A 16,690-nucleotide genomic window follows, 5' to 3' on the forward strand; every position below is an offset into this window, starting at 1 on the left:
TGACATCACACAGCTCTGTTTGGTGATTTTTAATAATTTGTTGGTTTTTTTTTTATAAATCTGAGATGACAGTAAAAACAGTTATGGCAAGACCACAGTCAAAAGTACTTCCATGAAATTACAACCATTAACATTCATGAGGATTTCATTCAGGTTGTGAACAATGTTATCGGGAAAATTTTCACCCTAACATAACACAATAATTAAAGAAAAGTGGTTCCTTCAGCAAATCTCTTCTGTACCTGTCATAAATAAATTAAAAACACTGACAGTTTCACTATGTCCTGAGTGTTCTTTAGTACCTGAATTCCCTGTGTGCAGCTAGCTGTGTTTGGCTAATCTTGAATATGGCTCACTGAGCTGGCTCCTGAGCTTATTCATGTAAAGAGTTAAGAGATTCAACAGAAATAACCCTGTTATCCACTGTGGATTTCAACTTTAAGTGAATAAACTCAATATAGTAGAACAAAATTTTGACATCTGACAAAAAATCTCATCAAAGACACTGAAATGTTTAATATGTGATGTGTGAAGGTGTTAAAAGTGTGTGAGTGTGTGTGTAGGAGGTACTGGCTGTGGTTTATGTCCCAGCATCCCTGAGATATCTGATGCTAGAGATGAGTATTGTGTCCCTTTAAAATTCCCTTATTGGAGAAAATATCACAAAATAGCTGATTAGAATTAAAAAGCATTATCACAGAATCTGTATGTAGCTTCTGTAAAACTATTTCATCAATGGACACATTCATTTTAAGTATAAAATCTACTCTGGACCCTCAGAGGTTTTGTATTCTGTGACACAAATGCTACAGGTAATTTGATTTAGTTCTACATTCTTTAAATCAAGTTCCATTAAAAGCTACATCACCCCCTGTTCCTGTTGTTTCTAGTGTCACTGGCCCTGAGAACTAAACAGGCTGATGATTCTTTTGGTCTGAGAGGACCTCTTCATTTGCTTCCCAATGTGTGCTTTAGCTTGTAATCCTCTCTCTGCCTCTAACTTTTAAATCTAAAACACATTTGGTAGAGCTCCGGTGTGTGTTCTTGCACTTTGCTCTCCTCCTACATTTTTATCTCAGCGTACAACTCTTCTATCTGGGGTTTGAAGTGTTGCCGCAATTCGTTCCTCTTGGCCTTCATTGTTGGAGTAAGCAGGCCGTTCTCGATTGAGAACAGCTCAGTGTGGATGTAGATGGCCTTCACCTAAAGGACGCACAGATGGTTGGTTGTTTTAGAGATAATAAATGTTTCACTTCCAGAAAAAAGCATTTCATGTCTGAATGAAGTTTATAAGAATGCTACAAAGCCTACCTACCAAGCGCTACAATGAAAAGATATTTCAAATCTTAGCTGAATTATGAGCGACTGTCTGACCTGCTCAAAGGATTTGAGGCCTCCATCCTTGCCCAACCGCAGCATGTCCTCCAAGATGGCTGCTTTGACTTCCTATGCAGACAGAAAAAAAGAGAGGTACATCAGAACGATGATGTCAAAGTCTTTTAATTAAAATGCATACAATGGGCTTTAGTTTAAACAGACATCTGGCTCAACTCACAACCCTCTTTGTTTCTCTTTCATGGCAACTTCTGCAGTCAGTTCTGACATGTTCCTTTCAGTAAAGTTAGCAAAATTGCAATTAAAACAGAATGGCAAGGTAGTGTGAGTATGCAGACATTTTGTATACACTGTGTATACTGTGTGTACTTACAGTACAGTGAAAGCCATCACAAACTACCACATAAAAAAGTGCCAGAGTTGAATGTTTTTTGGCCTGTGAGAAGAGCTGAAGTAACCCTTTATCGACACCACCTATCTAAACCACGCCACTGTGTTCATTAGACTTTCTTCATACACAATATAGTGAACCTGAAATTGTCATTGTTAAAGCTTAGTCTCTTTCTTCAGTAGCTTTGGTTGAGTTCCTACTGCGACCACTTGTATTAGCAGAAACTGAACCTGTCAACCATTTATCTGCACTTTCAATATCCACATTGAACTGCATGCTCTCTGACTAATTTTCACACAACCTCGATCAGTGTGTGTGGTATTTATGTGTTATACTGCATTCAGACAATCATTCAGACAAATAAGTTGAAGCTTTTTGCAGCATGACTTAGCAATTTCTTGTTACTGGGAATCACTGTTGCATGTGAAGAGGCTGATTGATGAACTTTAATTCTTTAATCTAAATCTTTAACTCTATGGGGAAACAGATTTACAGTGTGAGTTCAGGAAACTATGTATCCAGTCAGAGTTACCTTTCTGCCACATAGTTCCTGGTAGCTTCCCTCCAGTCCCAGTGTCCTCTTTGTCCAGCCAGACAGGAAGTCAGGGTCAGGGACCACCACTGCTACCAGACAGGCCTGGGGATAAATACATACAAGTTAATTACAGCAGGAATTTTTAGAATGACTGAACTTGTGTTTAAAGTGCAGTTAAGCCTGTTCATCATGCACCTATTCCACTGAGAGATGCTGAGGTTTCACCAAAGGGAACAGAGGTCAGATGAAGCCAAGAGTAACATAGTGGGTTTAACATTATGCTCAGTGGAAGTCAGGCATTCCACACATCAAGACACACACTAAAAATTCATCCTCCACCTACCTGCAGACTGTCTCCATGCACAAAGACCTGTGCCACTGCATCACTCCTAATGTAGACATTCTCTATCTTTTCAGGAGCAATGTACTCCCCCTGTGCCAGCTTAAAGATGTGCTTCTTCCTGTCCACAATCTTCAGCGTGCCATTCTGTGTACACACGCACATACAATTAACATCTGTCCACATGAAAACCATCAACAGGCTGTCAGAGATGCAACATCTTGTGAATCCAGCTAAATGTAACGTGTGAAGTTGACTTGTATAATGTGAGGTTAATATAAAAAATGTGTAAGGATGAATCTTAGCTATATAAACCTACTGGAAGCCATTTTCCAATGTCTCCGGTGTGAACCCATCCATCCTCATCAATAGTCTCTGCTGTCTTCTCTGGATCCTTCAGATAGCCCAGGAACACATTTGTACCTTTCACACACACCTAGAAACCAACACATGCAAACAATTATGAATAAAATATTATCAGAAATATATAACATTGCCCCCGCTGTGTGTATCATCGGTGTGTGAATCAGTGTGCATGTGTTAGAGCACTTTGGAGAATAGAGCAAGTGCTGTATGAATGTGTGTGTGAATGGGTGAATGTGGCACGTAGTGTAAACGCTTTCAGTGGTCGATACGACTAGAAAAGCACTATATAAGTGCAGTCCATTTACAATTTACCATATAAATAACAGAGTCTCTGTGACGACATGTTTGTTTTTGTGTTTCACCTCTCCCTCTCCATTTACAGCCAGATAGTTCATCTCAGGCACATCCACCAGTTTAACAGAGTTGCAGGGCAGAGGAGCTCCAACGTGACCTGGTGACATGAGGTCGAGTTTAGTTCAGTTCTTGTAAAGCTGTGTAAGCAGTCATTTCATCACTTCTATGAGGCTACATCTACATGCCATGGGTTATGATGAAAAAAACTCTTACCTGCACTCCAGTCCCCAGGCATGGTCATGGTGCACCCAGCAGTACACTCTGTTTGTCCATAGCCTTCATAGAACTGAGACAGAGAACAAACTAGGATTGTTATACTTTAGCATCATTATTATTGCTGTCCCAAAAAGAAGATTATGCAATGTAGAACTGATTAGGAACAGACGACTGTGGATGAGGAAATGTCATGATTACAGATCAGATGGCAGAATTTCTGCATATTACCTACTGTAATACAGCGCAGAGACAGGGAGAGACAGGATACGAATCAAAGAGCTGAAGTCAACTTGAGTGTGTGTATGTTACCTGACATCCTATTGCAGCTCTGAGGAAAGTGAGAACAGTAGGAGAGATGGGAGCTGCTCCTGTTACCATGAGACGAACGCAACCTCCGAGGCTGGCCTGTGGGGGGCAGCACAATACTTTACTAGTCTCCAGTCAACCAGACATTTCCAACCCTAAGATGCAGAGATGACAGCAGAGGCATGTCATCAGCTAACTTCATCTATCCCCACTGCTCTAATGGTTTCCAGGGCTCTAAATCAGAATCAAAGCAGAATCTGCATTGTTCCGTTGACTGCCAGGGCTTCACCTCTCTTTACCAGAGATGATTTTGGGTCAATAGACACAAACAGATTGCAGATCCATGTGCTGAGCCATTTTTGGTTGGTTCCTTTTGTAGATGTAACCATCAGTTTACTATGAAAAAACATTCCTGGACATGTAGCACTCAACTGTACACTGCCTGAACAGGAGTTTGAACTGTGCTGATTCTGTGTACCTGAACCTTCCTGAAGATAAGTCGATCCCAGATACTGTCTCTCCTCACGATGCCTTTCATCATTTCTGCCTCCTTCCTCCTGTAGGCAAATCCCAGCAGCCATCGCTTCAAAGAGGTGTTGGCCTGGCCAAAGATCTACAAAAACATGCAACATGCACAGCTTAATAAGTAACAGCATTAGGTAGTGTCTCTAGTTTAAAATGTTAATATGAGCAGGGTCACTGCCTCAACTATAACCTCACACTCCTGCTTATGACATCACGGCGCCTACCTTATCATACATTCTGTTTAGGAGTCGAGGCACCACGGGGAACACAGTGGGTTTCAGTGTGTTCAGGTCATCTGGCAGCCGACGAATATCTCCTTGGAAAAAGCCGATCCTGGCTCCATGCACTAACATCACTCCCTGTCAGGATTATTAGACAAAGATACAGAGAGGAAAAGTTAAAGAGTGTGTAATTAAAGAGAGGCTGACACACTCACAGGGTTTGTAGGGAAACTAATTTATCTTTAACAAAGGGTGACAGAGGGAACTAAGGGAACATACCTGTACTACTCTCTCAAACATGTGAGCCAAGGGCAGGTAGGAGATATGGACATCACTGGGACTAAACGTACAGGAAAACTAAAATACATTCAGACGCAGACACACATGTGGACAAGATTATATGAACACACAGGTGGCGTGTGTTCATACAAACAAACATGAATGACACAGACAAAGAGGAAACAGTCAGTGTTAAAATTTGTACCTCCACCACCCTCTCAAACATGTGGGCCAGAGGCAGGAAAGATAGCATGACATCGTCTGAGGTGGTCTGAGCATATGACTGGAGAGAAGATGACAGTGTTTATCAAAGCAACTCAGTCCTCTAAAAATACAGTGGAAGCTACTTCTGAATGTGTTGGTACATCAGGTTGGATACCAGGCATCAGACTAATGGTTAAGAGCGCTCTCTCTCTGTAGTCCTCTATGTTCTTGCCTTCCCCTCTTATCATAACCCCTTGAGACTATCTCTCCCTCTGATCCATGTGTCACTGTGTTCCTGGTGTCCATTCTGAGTTTCTCTTGGCAATTAACTTAATTTCACCAGCTAACCCCATCCGTCATATAAAACTGCACCAGACTGTAACCTCATGGTTTGCAGCAGCCAGCAGAGCAGTATTACAGCAGGAGGTTTGTGTTTAGGTGTCAGCTGGCACGAATGTTGTTTACAATGAATTTCCAAAACAATGTGGTTTCTCCTTTAGCCTCCACCCCCGAGGAACAACGTGAGTGAGGGAGATAGGGGGAGAAGGAGGAGGCAGAGAAAGACAGGAAGAAATAGAGAAGAAAGGAGAGGTGGCAAAGAGGCAGAGGAGTAGAGGGAAAAAGGATGTGAAAAGGAAAGGAGGAGGTAGAGAAAGGAGCCTACCTCGTACTTTGAATCAAGCTGGTCTAAAAATGCTTCTGTTACAAATGCTAAAGACTCTCTGCCTGTTGTTTCACTGTGACTGCTCTCACACTACATCAGCCCCTCACCTCCGTCATTTTGATGAAGGCTGAGCAGTTGGACACAATATTCCCATGTGTCAACATAGCTCCCTTTGGATTTCCTGACACACACACACACACACACACACACACACACACACACACACACACACAAAAGCACATCTTCAGAGGCAAAGCATATACATAGTATATATTTTACATATTAATGGAAGTTATCTTTGGTGCCATTCACTGTGTGTGTCACACCTGTTGTTCCACTGGTGAAGCAGATGACTGCCATGTCCTCAGGTTGTGGAGGCTACAGAGATGGGGGACGTCAGCTATCAAACAGTGCCATATAACACACAACATAATCATCTTTAAATATCGACCAATAATTTAATAGGCTACTGATTACTTACCACTGGTTGGTGATGGTTGGCCTTCCCGATAGCCTGCATAACAAGAGATACTCTTTAATTGAGTCGATATGGATGGAACAAAAGGAGAAAGCATGCAAAACAGAGCAATAAAGAAAATCTAAATAAAACACAAAACAAGTGGAAGGATGACAACACAAAAAAAATCAATGACAACAAAGCAGTAAAACTAAAGGAAGCACACATAAAAAAGGCAGCAAAAGAGAAAAAAAATGTCAAGAATGTCAAGACAACAGAAACAAATAGAGAGAAAGAAAGCCAACAGGAAAGACAGTTAGATTTTAAAAAATGAAGGTTACAACAAAATAACCAAAGACAGAGGAAGCAAACAAAAATGTTGAGCAAAACAATGTTGAGCAAACAACAATACAGGTAATTTCCTAATTAAAAACTGGAGAATGACACAAAATAACTGAACATAATAAAAGGCAAAGAACTGATGAAAGAATGAAGGAATGACAAAAGACAGGAACAAACGTCTGCTGACCTCCATCTCCTGCAAGCTGAAGATGTGGATTCCAGCCTGTTGCCCCCTGCTGACCAGCTCAGCACTGGGGGTCTCCATTAGAACAATGGTTTTCACAGAGTGTGTCTTGTCCTTAACACAGTCCAGTACCAAGTTGACTTTATCTACCACATCACATATTATAGTAGAGATGGAAGCTGCAGAAACAACAAACAAACCCATGATGAAGACCAATCATATCTCCAGCACAACGTCACCAACACAAACACTGACATATACGGAAACTGAAGTGTATGTATTTAAGTTGTTGTCGCTGTGGTTTACCTTTGTCTATAATGTAGGCAATGGCCTCTGTTCCCAGTGTGTCATACAGAGGGACTGACACCAGAGAATAGGTGTAACACGCCAGCTCACTGATGGTCCACTAAAACCACATGCACAAACACATAAGAATTATAGGCTGATACATTTACTCATTAACAATAACAAATAAAACACTACTATGATGATAAATAGACGGAATATGCACTTCTGTGGTGAAATACTGCAATTACTACCAGACTGATGTCAGTGTTGATGTGAATTTTTTCCATAGGGATTATACGTATTGGTTATATGAAATGACTCAAAAACACTGTTGCACTGTGCGTCTGCACCTCAGGTCTGTTCTGAGAGAAGATGCCAATGTGGGGGTCGGTGGTCTTGGAGTGTCCTTTGTGAAGAAATGCTGAGCCCAAATTCTCTGTTCGCTCCATTACCTAACACACACACACACACACAAAACAACTGTTAATGCTGCGCCAGCAAACACCTACATAAACTGAGCTCATTATCTCCTTGTAAATCAAAGATAAGTTCATGAGGGATGTAAAATGCTTTGATTTTAAGTATAGCAATAACAATCAACCACACGTGTTGTTACTAGGGCTGGGTTTCGTTTAAAAATTGGCAACAATCTTGCTAAAATGAAGACACACTTTTGACCTTGGCCACATTTTCTAACCGCTTCAACACACACAGAACGCAGATACAGGTGAACTGTGTCTGTGGGAGTAACCACGTAAGTATTTTTCCTGCATGCTTCTGTGTAACGTTACAATCAATCACTGGCAGCATTATCAGATTGTGATCACGTGATTAACTCCTTGGTACAGAAACTTGGCCCCGAAAAACAAAGCATCTTTCAATACCGGGTAGTATTGAAGCATTTCAGTCGGTGCCATAAAAGAACCGAAGTTCGGTACCCAGCCTGAGCTGTTACCAGATTAAAAGTGATTGGCTAATAGTTTTACTGCCGCTAAGTGGTGTAACCAGCCAACAGCAGCTTAGCACAATGTTTTCACTCATGGTGCTGGGATGTTTCCTTAATAGATCAACAATAATGTTCAAGCTGAATTAATGTTTTACTATGACAGTCTTTACACCCTGGGTTTTGAATGCAGGCTTTCTTTTATACATTTGTGGTTTCTGGGGTTAAATCAAGATTTTTTTCCTGAGACTCAACAGAGGGCTGAGGAATACATTCTAAATCTGCTTCCACAGGCTGGGTAGCACTCCTCATGATGAGTTAACTGGACTGGATGTGTAAAACTGGTGGAATGCCTCTTTAATTATTTTTTCCATGCAATATGAAATATGTTAAATAAGCCACTTTAGAGACAAAATTCCAATATAAATTCGTATTTCCATCTGCTTTAACAAAACCATCACTATGTGTCAACAACTGGTTGTGCTGCCTGCAACTTGTAGCTCTACTGCTGTCCAGCTGGAGGCCATAATGTTTTTATAAGGGGAGCTGCTGATGTTGAGTCTTACCTCTCTGTAGGACATCCATTCATAGGGCTGTTTTGGTTTCCTGGAGCCCAAACAGGGACCATTATCTGGAGGATGAAAGGAGAGTGGTTTTAAATAAACAGTGCTGTCTCTATCTTAATACACCTTCTTATCACACATACATTCTGTACCTTCCTGTATATTCTGCTGCAGAAAAACACATAAGGTGTGGGGCAGCAGTAAATCTACAATGTTTATGGCAGAGGCAAGACGCTGTGATGTGACCAGTGATGGCTGCTGACTCAAAAGGCTGAGGTTCAGTGTTAAGGCTAAGATGACAGAGCTAAAACTGTATAGCTAACCATTTGAGCAAAAAGAAAAGTACTGTAAGCATCTTACGAGGCAGAGTAGTAGTTTATAGATGTGGTATCAAGTACATTAAGTTTAAAGCCGTTGCATGAGGAAAGCCTGTATAATTCTGAGAGATTCCCAGTAGCAAAGTGAACAGGCTATTGAGTAGCTCTCCAGCTAAAAATATATACAATAATAATTATATAATATTATTTGTGACTTACTGGAGACTCTGGCCCCTCTGAGGAAGAACTCATACAATGTCCTGCCATCATCATATAGATGTGCCAAGTGACCATCTCCACTCTGAAGAGGTGATCTGCGCGCCAAATCTCCACCCTAGTAAAAGAAAGAACTGCTGCTTATGTGTGACAAAATGGGGGTTTGTCCTGCTTTTGGATGTGAATTCTGATTAATAATACCAGGCGGTTTTAAGTCTAATTGGTACCAGTTTGTTTGTTGTAGTTTGCTTGTGGCTTTTGTCTGTTCAGAAAGCAAATACTTATATAATCTCTTTGACTTGTTTTTGGTGCAAACTGTTGTGACTGTACACGCCACCCTTTTATCAGAGGCACATCAAGAGCTGAACAGCTCAGGTCAGGGTTGTGCCTGTGGATGTATTTGTTGTTAAATTAAACCATTAACTGTTTGCTTTAGTACTGCCAACATAAAACTGTTATCTAAAAATTGAAATTTGATGTGGTCTGATAATTTACAGACAGTAGTAATGTTGGAATCATAACTTCTGGCATACATGCATAAATTCTGGTTACAGCCAAATCAGTTTTCATATACTTCACATCAGAGTTTGACCTCGACAGTGAGGGTATACTTGACTCTGACAGGTAAAACTCACCGGAACCTCAACTGACTGCATGCTCAGGTCACAGACTGACGGGAGGGCCTTGGGTCGTGTTGCCAGGTAGTAGGTTGTCGCGGCAGCCACTGCCCCCATGCTAACTAACATGGGGGTAGAGGCGCTCCTGATGTACTGACTAACATCATTCAAATCAGGCATCCTCAGCTTCTGAAAGAACTCCTGGCTCAGCATGATGCTGCTGATGAGGCAAAAGCCAAGTGTGTGTTTGTGGAGAGAGAACCTGTGTGTGTGTGGGTGCAGTATTAAATTTGCAGTGTGAGTTCAATGAATGTCAGGCTGGAGTGGTTGGAAAGGCTGTAGGGTGTGTTTGGTAATAGTGAGTGCTCTCTGTAGGCCCTGAGGTGAGGTGGAGTTATAACGAAAGCCCTGAGGTAAAGTCAAATGTGAGTGTGTGTGTGTGTGTTATAGGAAGGAGTGTGTGGAGGGACCCAAGCCAGGAGAGGGCCTAGAAAGAGCAAGAGAAGACAGGTCATTCATTAATTTGACATCAAGACTAAGAGTCTACAGTCATGCTGGTGGCTATGCACAACTAAATAAACAACTATCAAAGTCAGTCAGTTAAAAACATATCTTCAACAAACTTAACAAACTCAAACTCCGCCTATATGCTTCATCAAGACCGTGTGGGTGTAATTTGATTAGATCTGATTTACAGTGGCATCTCTCTCAGGCAGCATTAGCAAAAGCTCCAGAACTATCATCACACTTTATCTACCACATCACATATAATGCCTTTATTCAACTGCACCCAGCTCATAAATGGTGAGTGAAAGGCAGACACATCTGTCATGTGACCTAACCACAGATATTCTGACTCTGGCAGAAAGTTTTGTACAACCCCATCTCTTATTGTATGATTGAGATTGAGAAAATAGCTTTACAGGTGCCTTTAAGCCTTTAAGGCTTTAAGGCTTTAAGCCTTTAAGGCTTAAAGGCACCTTAAAGTTTAAGGTATGGACGGTTAAAGGAAGCAGCAAAAATCAAAATGGCCAGTCTAACATGTACATGACAACCGCCTAGGCCACATGAGTCTGTGGTTTGACATGGAATACCATACAACAGGGAGCCATGACAGACCTGCTCTTGATCAGTGCAACACAGCAGACATCCAGGGTGACACAGTATATTAGTTTAGTTAGTTTAGTTTTTCAATTCTTGAATCCACTGTTCACTCAAGATCAGCTGCCAGCAAATCTGTGTTTCTGAGGGAAAACATGCATTAACTCTGGCACTTTATACTGTTCCTACTACTGTAGAATCATTTTAGGGGAACTTGTTTGGCTGTGGCTCACATTGCAGTATAATTAGATCATATTTCATATATTTAACAGATTCTCTCTGGACAAGTTTAGCAGGTGTCAGGTGTAAGGTTCCCATGGTGTGTGCGTTTGTTTGTGTTTAACAGGTGGAAGGTAACAAACGCTCACACACGCGGGTGTGGTGTCTGACTGGAAGAGCAGCTGTTAATAAACAGATTAGAGACATAGTGTAAGGCTTTAAGGTGAGAACATTAGGGACAGGTCAACCTCTGTGTGAACCCTGGCTGAAGACAATGACCTTAGGCCCAGATTCCAAGTTAGAGATACAAATGACAGTGATCACATTAAAACCAAGTGGTACTCAACAATTTAGAAAATTAAATGAATCAGTCATCCATTAGCAAACAGGTCCAACAGACACAAACCCATGAAGGCACTTGTTTGTTACTATCAATGGAATGGACACTGATGATGAATGTTAGTGTGTAAACAGCATGGAGGGACCACTTCAATTCAAATAAACCTTATCTGTTTACATTAAAATTATTGACGGTCTTAGCACTGATTTATCCTGATAAAGAGAGTTTTCATGGTGATTCAGTCTTATTTGTCTAATGGTTATACATAACCTAATGCAACGCCTATGCTGAGTACTACAGTTTTCATCTAACACCTTATTCAATATTTAATTCATTTAAAAATCTTAAACCGTATTAAAGTAAGCCTGTGTAACTTTTGCAGAACAGCAGCCACTGGGGTCATATGTGACAGTTACGGGATAGAGATAAATACTAACATGTAGTCTAAGTAGAGAGTAAAAAGCTTTTGAGTTTTGCTAAACAAACATTAGCCATCATAAGTTATTGGTCATACCAGACCAGGAAGGGCTGTAGCAGTGAAAGTGAACTGGGTAGAGACGCGCAGTGTGCTGGTGAATCAAACTTTCACTAGTCATTATATAAAGGTTGTATTACTACTTTTTTAGTTACAAAGTCTCATTTTAAGTTCTTTTATTTCTTCACATTGTGCCATGTGTGATCATAATTAAGGCTGGCTCACCTTGCTCCTTTCTAGTTTCAATTTCACTTTTAAAAAGGACACATGAAAAAAAAAAAACATACCTTACATACAACACATCTCACAGGTGCTGTATTTCACGGTACAGGATTCAAGAAATTTCATAGCATTTCATGACCTTCATAAACCAGTCTATACAGATGATGACTGAAAGTCAGATTTGTTTGGTTGTATGTGACACAAACTCCTTCCACATTCGCTGAGATACCTCAAAGGATAACTAACAAGTTTACCACAAATATGCTTCCAAAGCTCCTAACAAGTTAACAGTGCCAACCTCTGAGCTGGAAAAACCTGTAAAGACTGGGCCTGGCATCTTTAGCTTTCAACAAACTGCACACACAGGGATGACAGGAAAACGACTTTGTCTATCTCCACTTTCTGTAAGCACAACACAGAGCTAATTCTATATGCCTGTGTATATTACGTGTCTCCATAAGTCCTACTGAATTTCTCCACCACTCACCTGTAACACAAAGCAGCCAGGTGAGACAGCAGCTTTCCTTTCGCAGCTCAGCATCCAACAACGGTGACTCCGGGAGTGCTGTGTTTACTGCTGCTACAGCAACCACCTCACTCTCTGAACCTACAAGGAGAATTCACTGATATACTACTGGCACAAAACACTCACACAGATTCTGTTACAAGGTGATGTGTAACCTCTGCTAATCTACCAATCAAAGGTCGGACTGGCTCCAGAGAGGGCTCTGACTGGCTAGTTGTGGCAAGACGGTCAGTCTGATTGATTCACAGACTTGATGTAAACAATCAATAAACGTATCCACAGACAAGATCAATGAGACAGTAAATGTTTGGGAAGCATTGTAATGTTTCTAACTGCTGTTGCAAAACACATACAAATATACAGGTTCTTTAACAGCACAAACCTGCACTTTGCATCAATACACCCTGTTAGTCTTATTACACATCAGCATCTTAGATTTTAGTAAAAATGAATGGAAATACAACTTCCATAACCAACAGGTTCAAGCAATTGTTCAGTCCCCTCACCTTTCCCCCAGTGACCTTTGACCCCTGTGTGGCTGAGGTGATTAGACAGAGAGAGATAAAAGCTGATCAAAGGAAAAACTGCAGAATATAGGAAGCTGTCCTGTTGACTCGCTGGGTTGTGAGAGATACTCATATTGGGTCTGCGTTTATAGCAGTCAATTAATTAATTGCTTGCTTCATCTAAAAAAAATCCTGTCCCAAAATTCAGAATAAATGTCTCAAAATCCTGAAAATTTCCTACATCCTAAGATAGCATTTCAAATTGCTTGTTTTGTCTGACCACCTGTACAGAACCCAAACATATTAACTTTATTACCACGTAAGACAAAAAAAACCAGCAAATCCTCACATATGAGGAGTTGCAAGCAGGAAGTGTTCAGTGTTTTTGTTTGACAAATAGTTGGACAAAAAGCTGCAGATTTTTTTTTTTCCCCCAATTAACAAATATTTCACTAACGGTTTTATCTCTGAGTACATTACCATTCACATTCACACAGCAATGAGATTTTGTCGAGGAGTATTGAAGAATATTGCACATGTGTATAACCAGATGTGGATGTAAATGTATAAGACAGATACACTAGTTTCCTGTACAATCAGACTCATCTTAACTCAGCCAGTCACTTACAGTTTAGCTTAGCACAATCAGCAGAGTCAGTGAGTGAGTGAGTGAGAGTGAGAGACAAAGGAAAAAATACAATTAAACTGCATGTTGTTGCCCTTATCTCATGCAAGCTAGAATATCAACCAGGCAAAAGGGGAATCTGCTCCAGAGCCCCAAACCCACAGACGACACTGGGTCGACTGTGTCCCAGAAATGTTGCATTAGTTTGACTGATTTCAAATTTGTTTGGTAATATGCACAACTAAAGCACAATTAAAATGATAAAATGCTTTAATCAGACTTTTGGGTCCTGTGGGGGCTCTCTGTCAACATCTAGAGTTAATACCTTTAATATTTCACTTACACATCTTAAACTATCATGGTACATATTCTTTAATAAATATGTCATATAAATTAACTGACAGACAGCAAACCTAAAGTAGAGCAGTATTCCAGCTCAGGCTGGTTTCTGAGACTTGCATGAAGTACTTTGCTCTTGTATCTTGATTGTTAAATATTCACAAATTTGTGTGTATATTTGAATAGTGTCTTAAATAAACTTTAACTTCCATGTCAATATTCATTCAGTGCTTTGACAGGACTGCATGTCAATACAGAATATGAAATAAAGATGTGTAAAATTAAACAAGGAGTTTTCAACCCAAAAAGTTAATAATACAGAAACACTCAAACTGACACAAATCTGAGCAGCAGAAATGAGTTTTGTCTTCTTTGCGCTCCCATTAATCATCTCACAATCCCTCAGGTGCATCTTATGACCCTGTAGGGACTGAGCCCTTGGTTGGAAAACACTGGAACAGATTACATTAGTGTATAGAGAACTACCTACAACAATAAAATGTTTACACATTGATGCATCAGTATTTTAAAAATCTAATGATGCAACAGATTATAAGAGAATACACTCACTTAACACTTTATTAGGAACAGCTGTACACCTGCTTATTCAGGCAGTCCAATGAAATGGCAGCAGAGCAATGCATAAAGTCATGCAGATACAGGTCAGGAGCTTCAGGTAATGTCAGAATGTGGGAAAAAAGTGACTTTGACCATGGCATGATTGTTGCCAGATGGCCTGGTTTGACTATTTCTGAGACTGCTTGTTGGTGATGGTGTAATGTTGTGGGGAACACTACAGGTCTGAGTATTGTTGCTGACCATGTTCATCCCTTTATAGCCACCATCTTCTAATGACTACCTCCAGCAAACCGGTGTCATGAACATGACAGTGAGTTCAGTCACCAGATCTAGAACACCTTTGAGGTGTGGTAGAACAGGAGTTTGGCAGCATGAATGTGCAGCTGATAAATCTGCAGAAATGATGTGATGTAAACATGGACCAGAACCTTAAAGGAATGGAACTGAGGCTGTCTTCAGAGCAAAGTGTTAGTATTGTGTTCTTAATAAAGTGTTCAGTTAGTGTTATAATTACTGGCTCTAGCACTTGATAAAGTACATTTTGCTGATAATACTTATATAATACTATATAATACTTTATATACTTTTATACAAGTATGACAAATGAAGTGCTGGTTGAGTACAACACTTTAAATGCTGAAAAATTAAAAACAGACTGAGGCTTCCCTTGGCCTTCCAGCTTTTGTATGTCCAGACTCACTGGGGTGGGCGGGCTGAGCAACTCAATATTAAGCCCATGCATGTACACCACCTCCCACCAGCTGACCTGCTCCACACTGAAGGTCAAGTAAACTTCTACCCCGTCGATCCAGAGAAAAACAGACATACATATTAGGATTGCAGCAATGATTAAGTAATTAATTCCTGAAAATATATTGTCCACCTATGTTTAATTGATGCGCTAGTTTTACATGTGGTTGTTGTGAAACGTGTGATCCGCTTTAATCTAGCGGCTGTGCTCATCGAGGCTGAGCGCCCCGGCGTACGTAACGAGTGCCACCAGAGATAGAGAGAAGAGGGGGGGCAGAGTTGTACAATGGAGGGGATCGAACCAATGAAGGGTGGGTTCATGGATGTCAGCCAATCATAGGACAAGTCACCTTTCACCTCAAAACCTGCAGCTCCATATATACATGTAAAGATACCCACTGGTGTCTTTACCACTAACGTCTTCACCTGCCTGCAGTCTGCCCTGCATAATGACTGTTTATGCAGAACAAGTATATTATTTTATCTAATTAACTGCTTAGACTCATACACCAAAACACGTGCACACACAATGACCAGCTCCCACAATGCAGCTGGTCGTTAATCTATAACATCCCACTAACAGACTTTAAACTTAACCTGCTTCAGTGCTGGACATTGTACCACACTCTTGTACCACAGCAGTTCTTGAACCACAAAACGTCCACCAGCGCAACTGTCTAACAGCAATGACTGGATTTAAAGGGAACCGTTACAAAACCAAAACGCGGAGAAAGGAACGTTAATGGCTAAATCCATTCAAAAACGTTTTCTCAAGTGTATCAAATAAGGAAACACATCTATAGAGCTTTAACTGGCCTGGGGGCATTTACACGAAAAGCTAATCATCCCGAGCCGCATTTTATATCAATTAAATGTGAACTATTAACGGTTCCAACTAGTTACACTCCACGGTGTACTGTGGCGAACCAAGTGTGAGTACGAGAAGCAGTAGGCACAGTATTTAGGAACCAGCCATTATATGTATGAATTAATGTTAGCATCACATTTTAAAAGTGTGTAAGAAAAGGACACACGTAGTTTTTCTGTCACGTTTAGGCATGTTTTTGAATTAACAAGATCCAATAAGACGTTTGAATGGAGTTCTTGCCAGACCTTTCTCTCGACACCACTTAGCATTATTTTTACGCTATATTTGTGCATTTTTGTTTAACATGCAGTATAAAAACTACCAAACCAAACATTACTTGGTTCAATTGTGATAAACCAAGAAAACTAACTTGTAAACTTCCCACCTGTTAGCGGCAGTTCTCCCAGGCGTCTTGTTGCTGACCACGCGCACCTAACTGTGTTGTAGAAAACCACAACTTCCGGAATGGATAGATTT

General features: G+C 40.6%; 1 protein-coding gene across 3 annotated transcripts; it reads right to left on the reverse strand.

Annotated features, from left to right (window-relative positions):
- Nucleotides 1–14: 14 nt before the first annotated feature.
- Nucleotides 15–16,687, reverse strand: LOC108901504 (long-chain-fatty-acid--CoA ligase 1). Of its 3 annotated transcripts, none has more exons than XM_051072147.1 (22): nt 16,599–16,685; nt 12,508–12,627; nt 9,682–10,150; nt 9,050–9,164; nt 8,517–8,581; nt 7,358–7,459; nt 7,026–7,125; nt 6,723–6,898; nt 6,218–6,250; nt 6,063–6,114; nt 5,844–5,917; nt 5,074–5,151; nt 4,593–4,727; nt 4,322–4,456; nt 3,847–3,942; nt 3,535–3,607; nt 3,330–3,418; nt 2,921–3,037; nt 2,605–2,748; nt 2,259–2,363; nt 1,375–1,446; nt 15–1,203 (listed from the first exon to the last, which is right to left on the reverse strand). In XM_051072147.1, the coding sequence occupies exons 3-22, from the start codon at nt 9,874–9,876 to the stop codon at nt 1,063–1,065; spliced, it is 2,097 nt and encodes a 698-aa protein (XP_050928104.1). In that variant the 5' UTR covers nt 9,877–10,150; nt 12,508–12,627; nt 16,599–16,685; the 3' UTR covers nt 15–1,062. The 3 variants fall into 3 exon arrangements, with proteins under 3 accessions (XP_050928104.1, XP_018558535.1, XP_050928103.1); XM_018703019.2 differs by lacking the exon at nt 5,074–5,151 and adding an exon at nt 4,869–4,946 and having other exon boundaries at nt 16,599–16,684; XM_051072146.1 differs by lacking the exons at nt 5,074–5,151; nt 12,508–12,627 and adding an exon at nt 4,869–4,946 and having other exon boundaries at nt 16,599–16,687.
- Between the last annotated feature and the right edge of the window lie 3 nt (nt 16,688–16,690).

Source organism: Lates calcarifer, linkage group LG8, assembly GCF_001640805.2.
Source record: "Lates calcarifer isolate ASB-BC8 linkage group LG8, TLL_Latcal_v3, whole genome shotgun sequence".
Lineage (NCBI taxonomy): Eukaryota > Metazoa > Chordata > Actinopteri > Centropomidae > Lates > Lates calcarifer.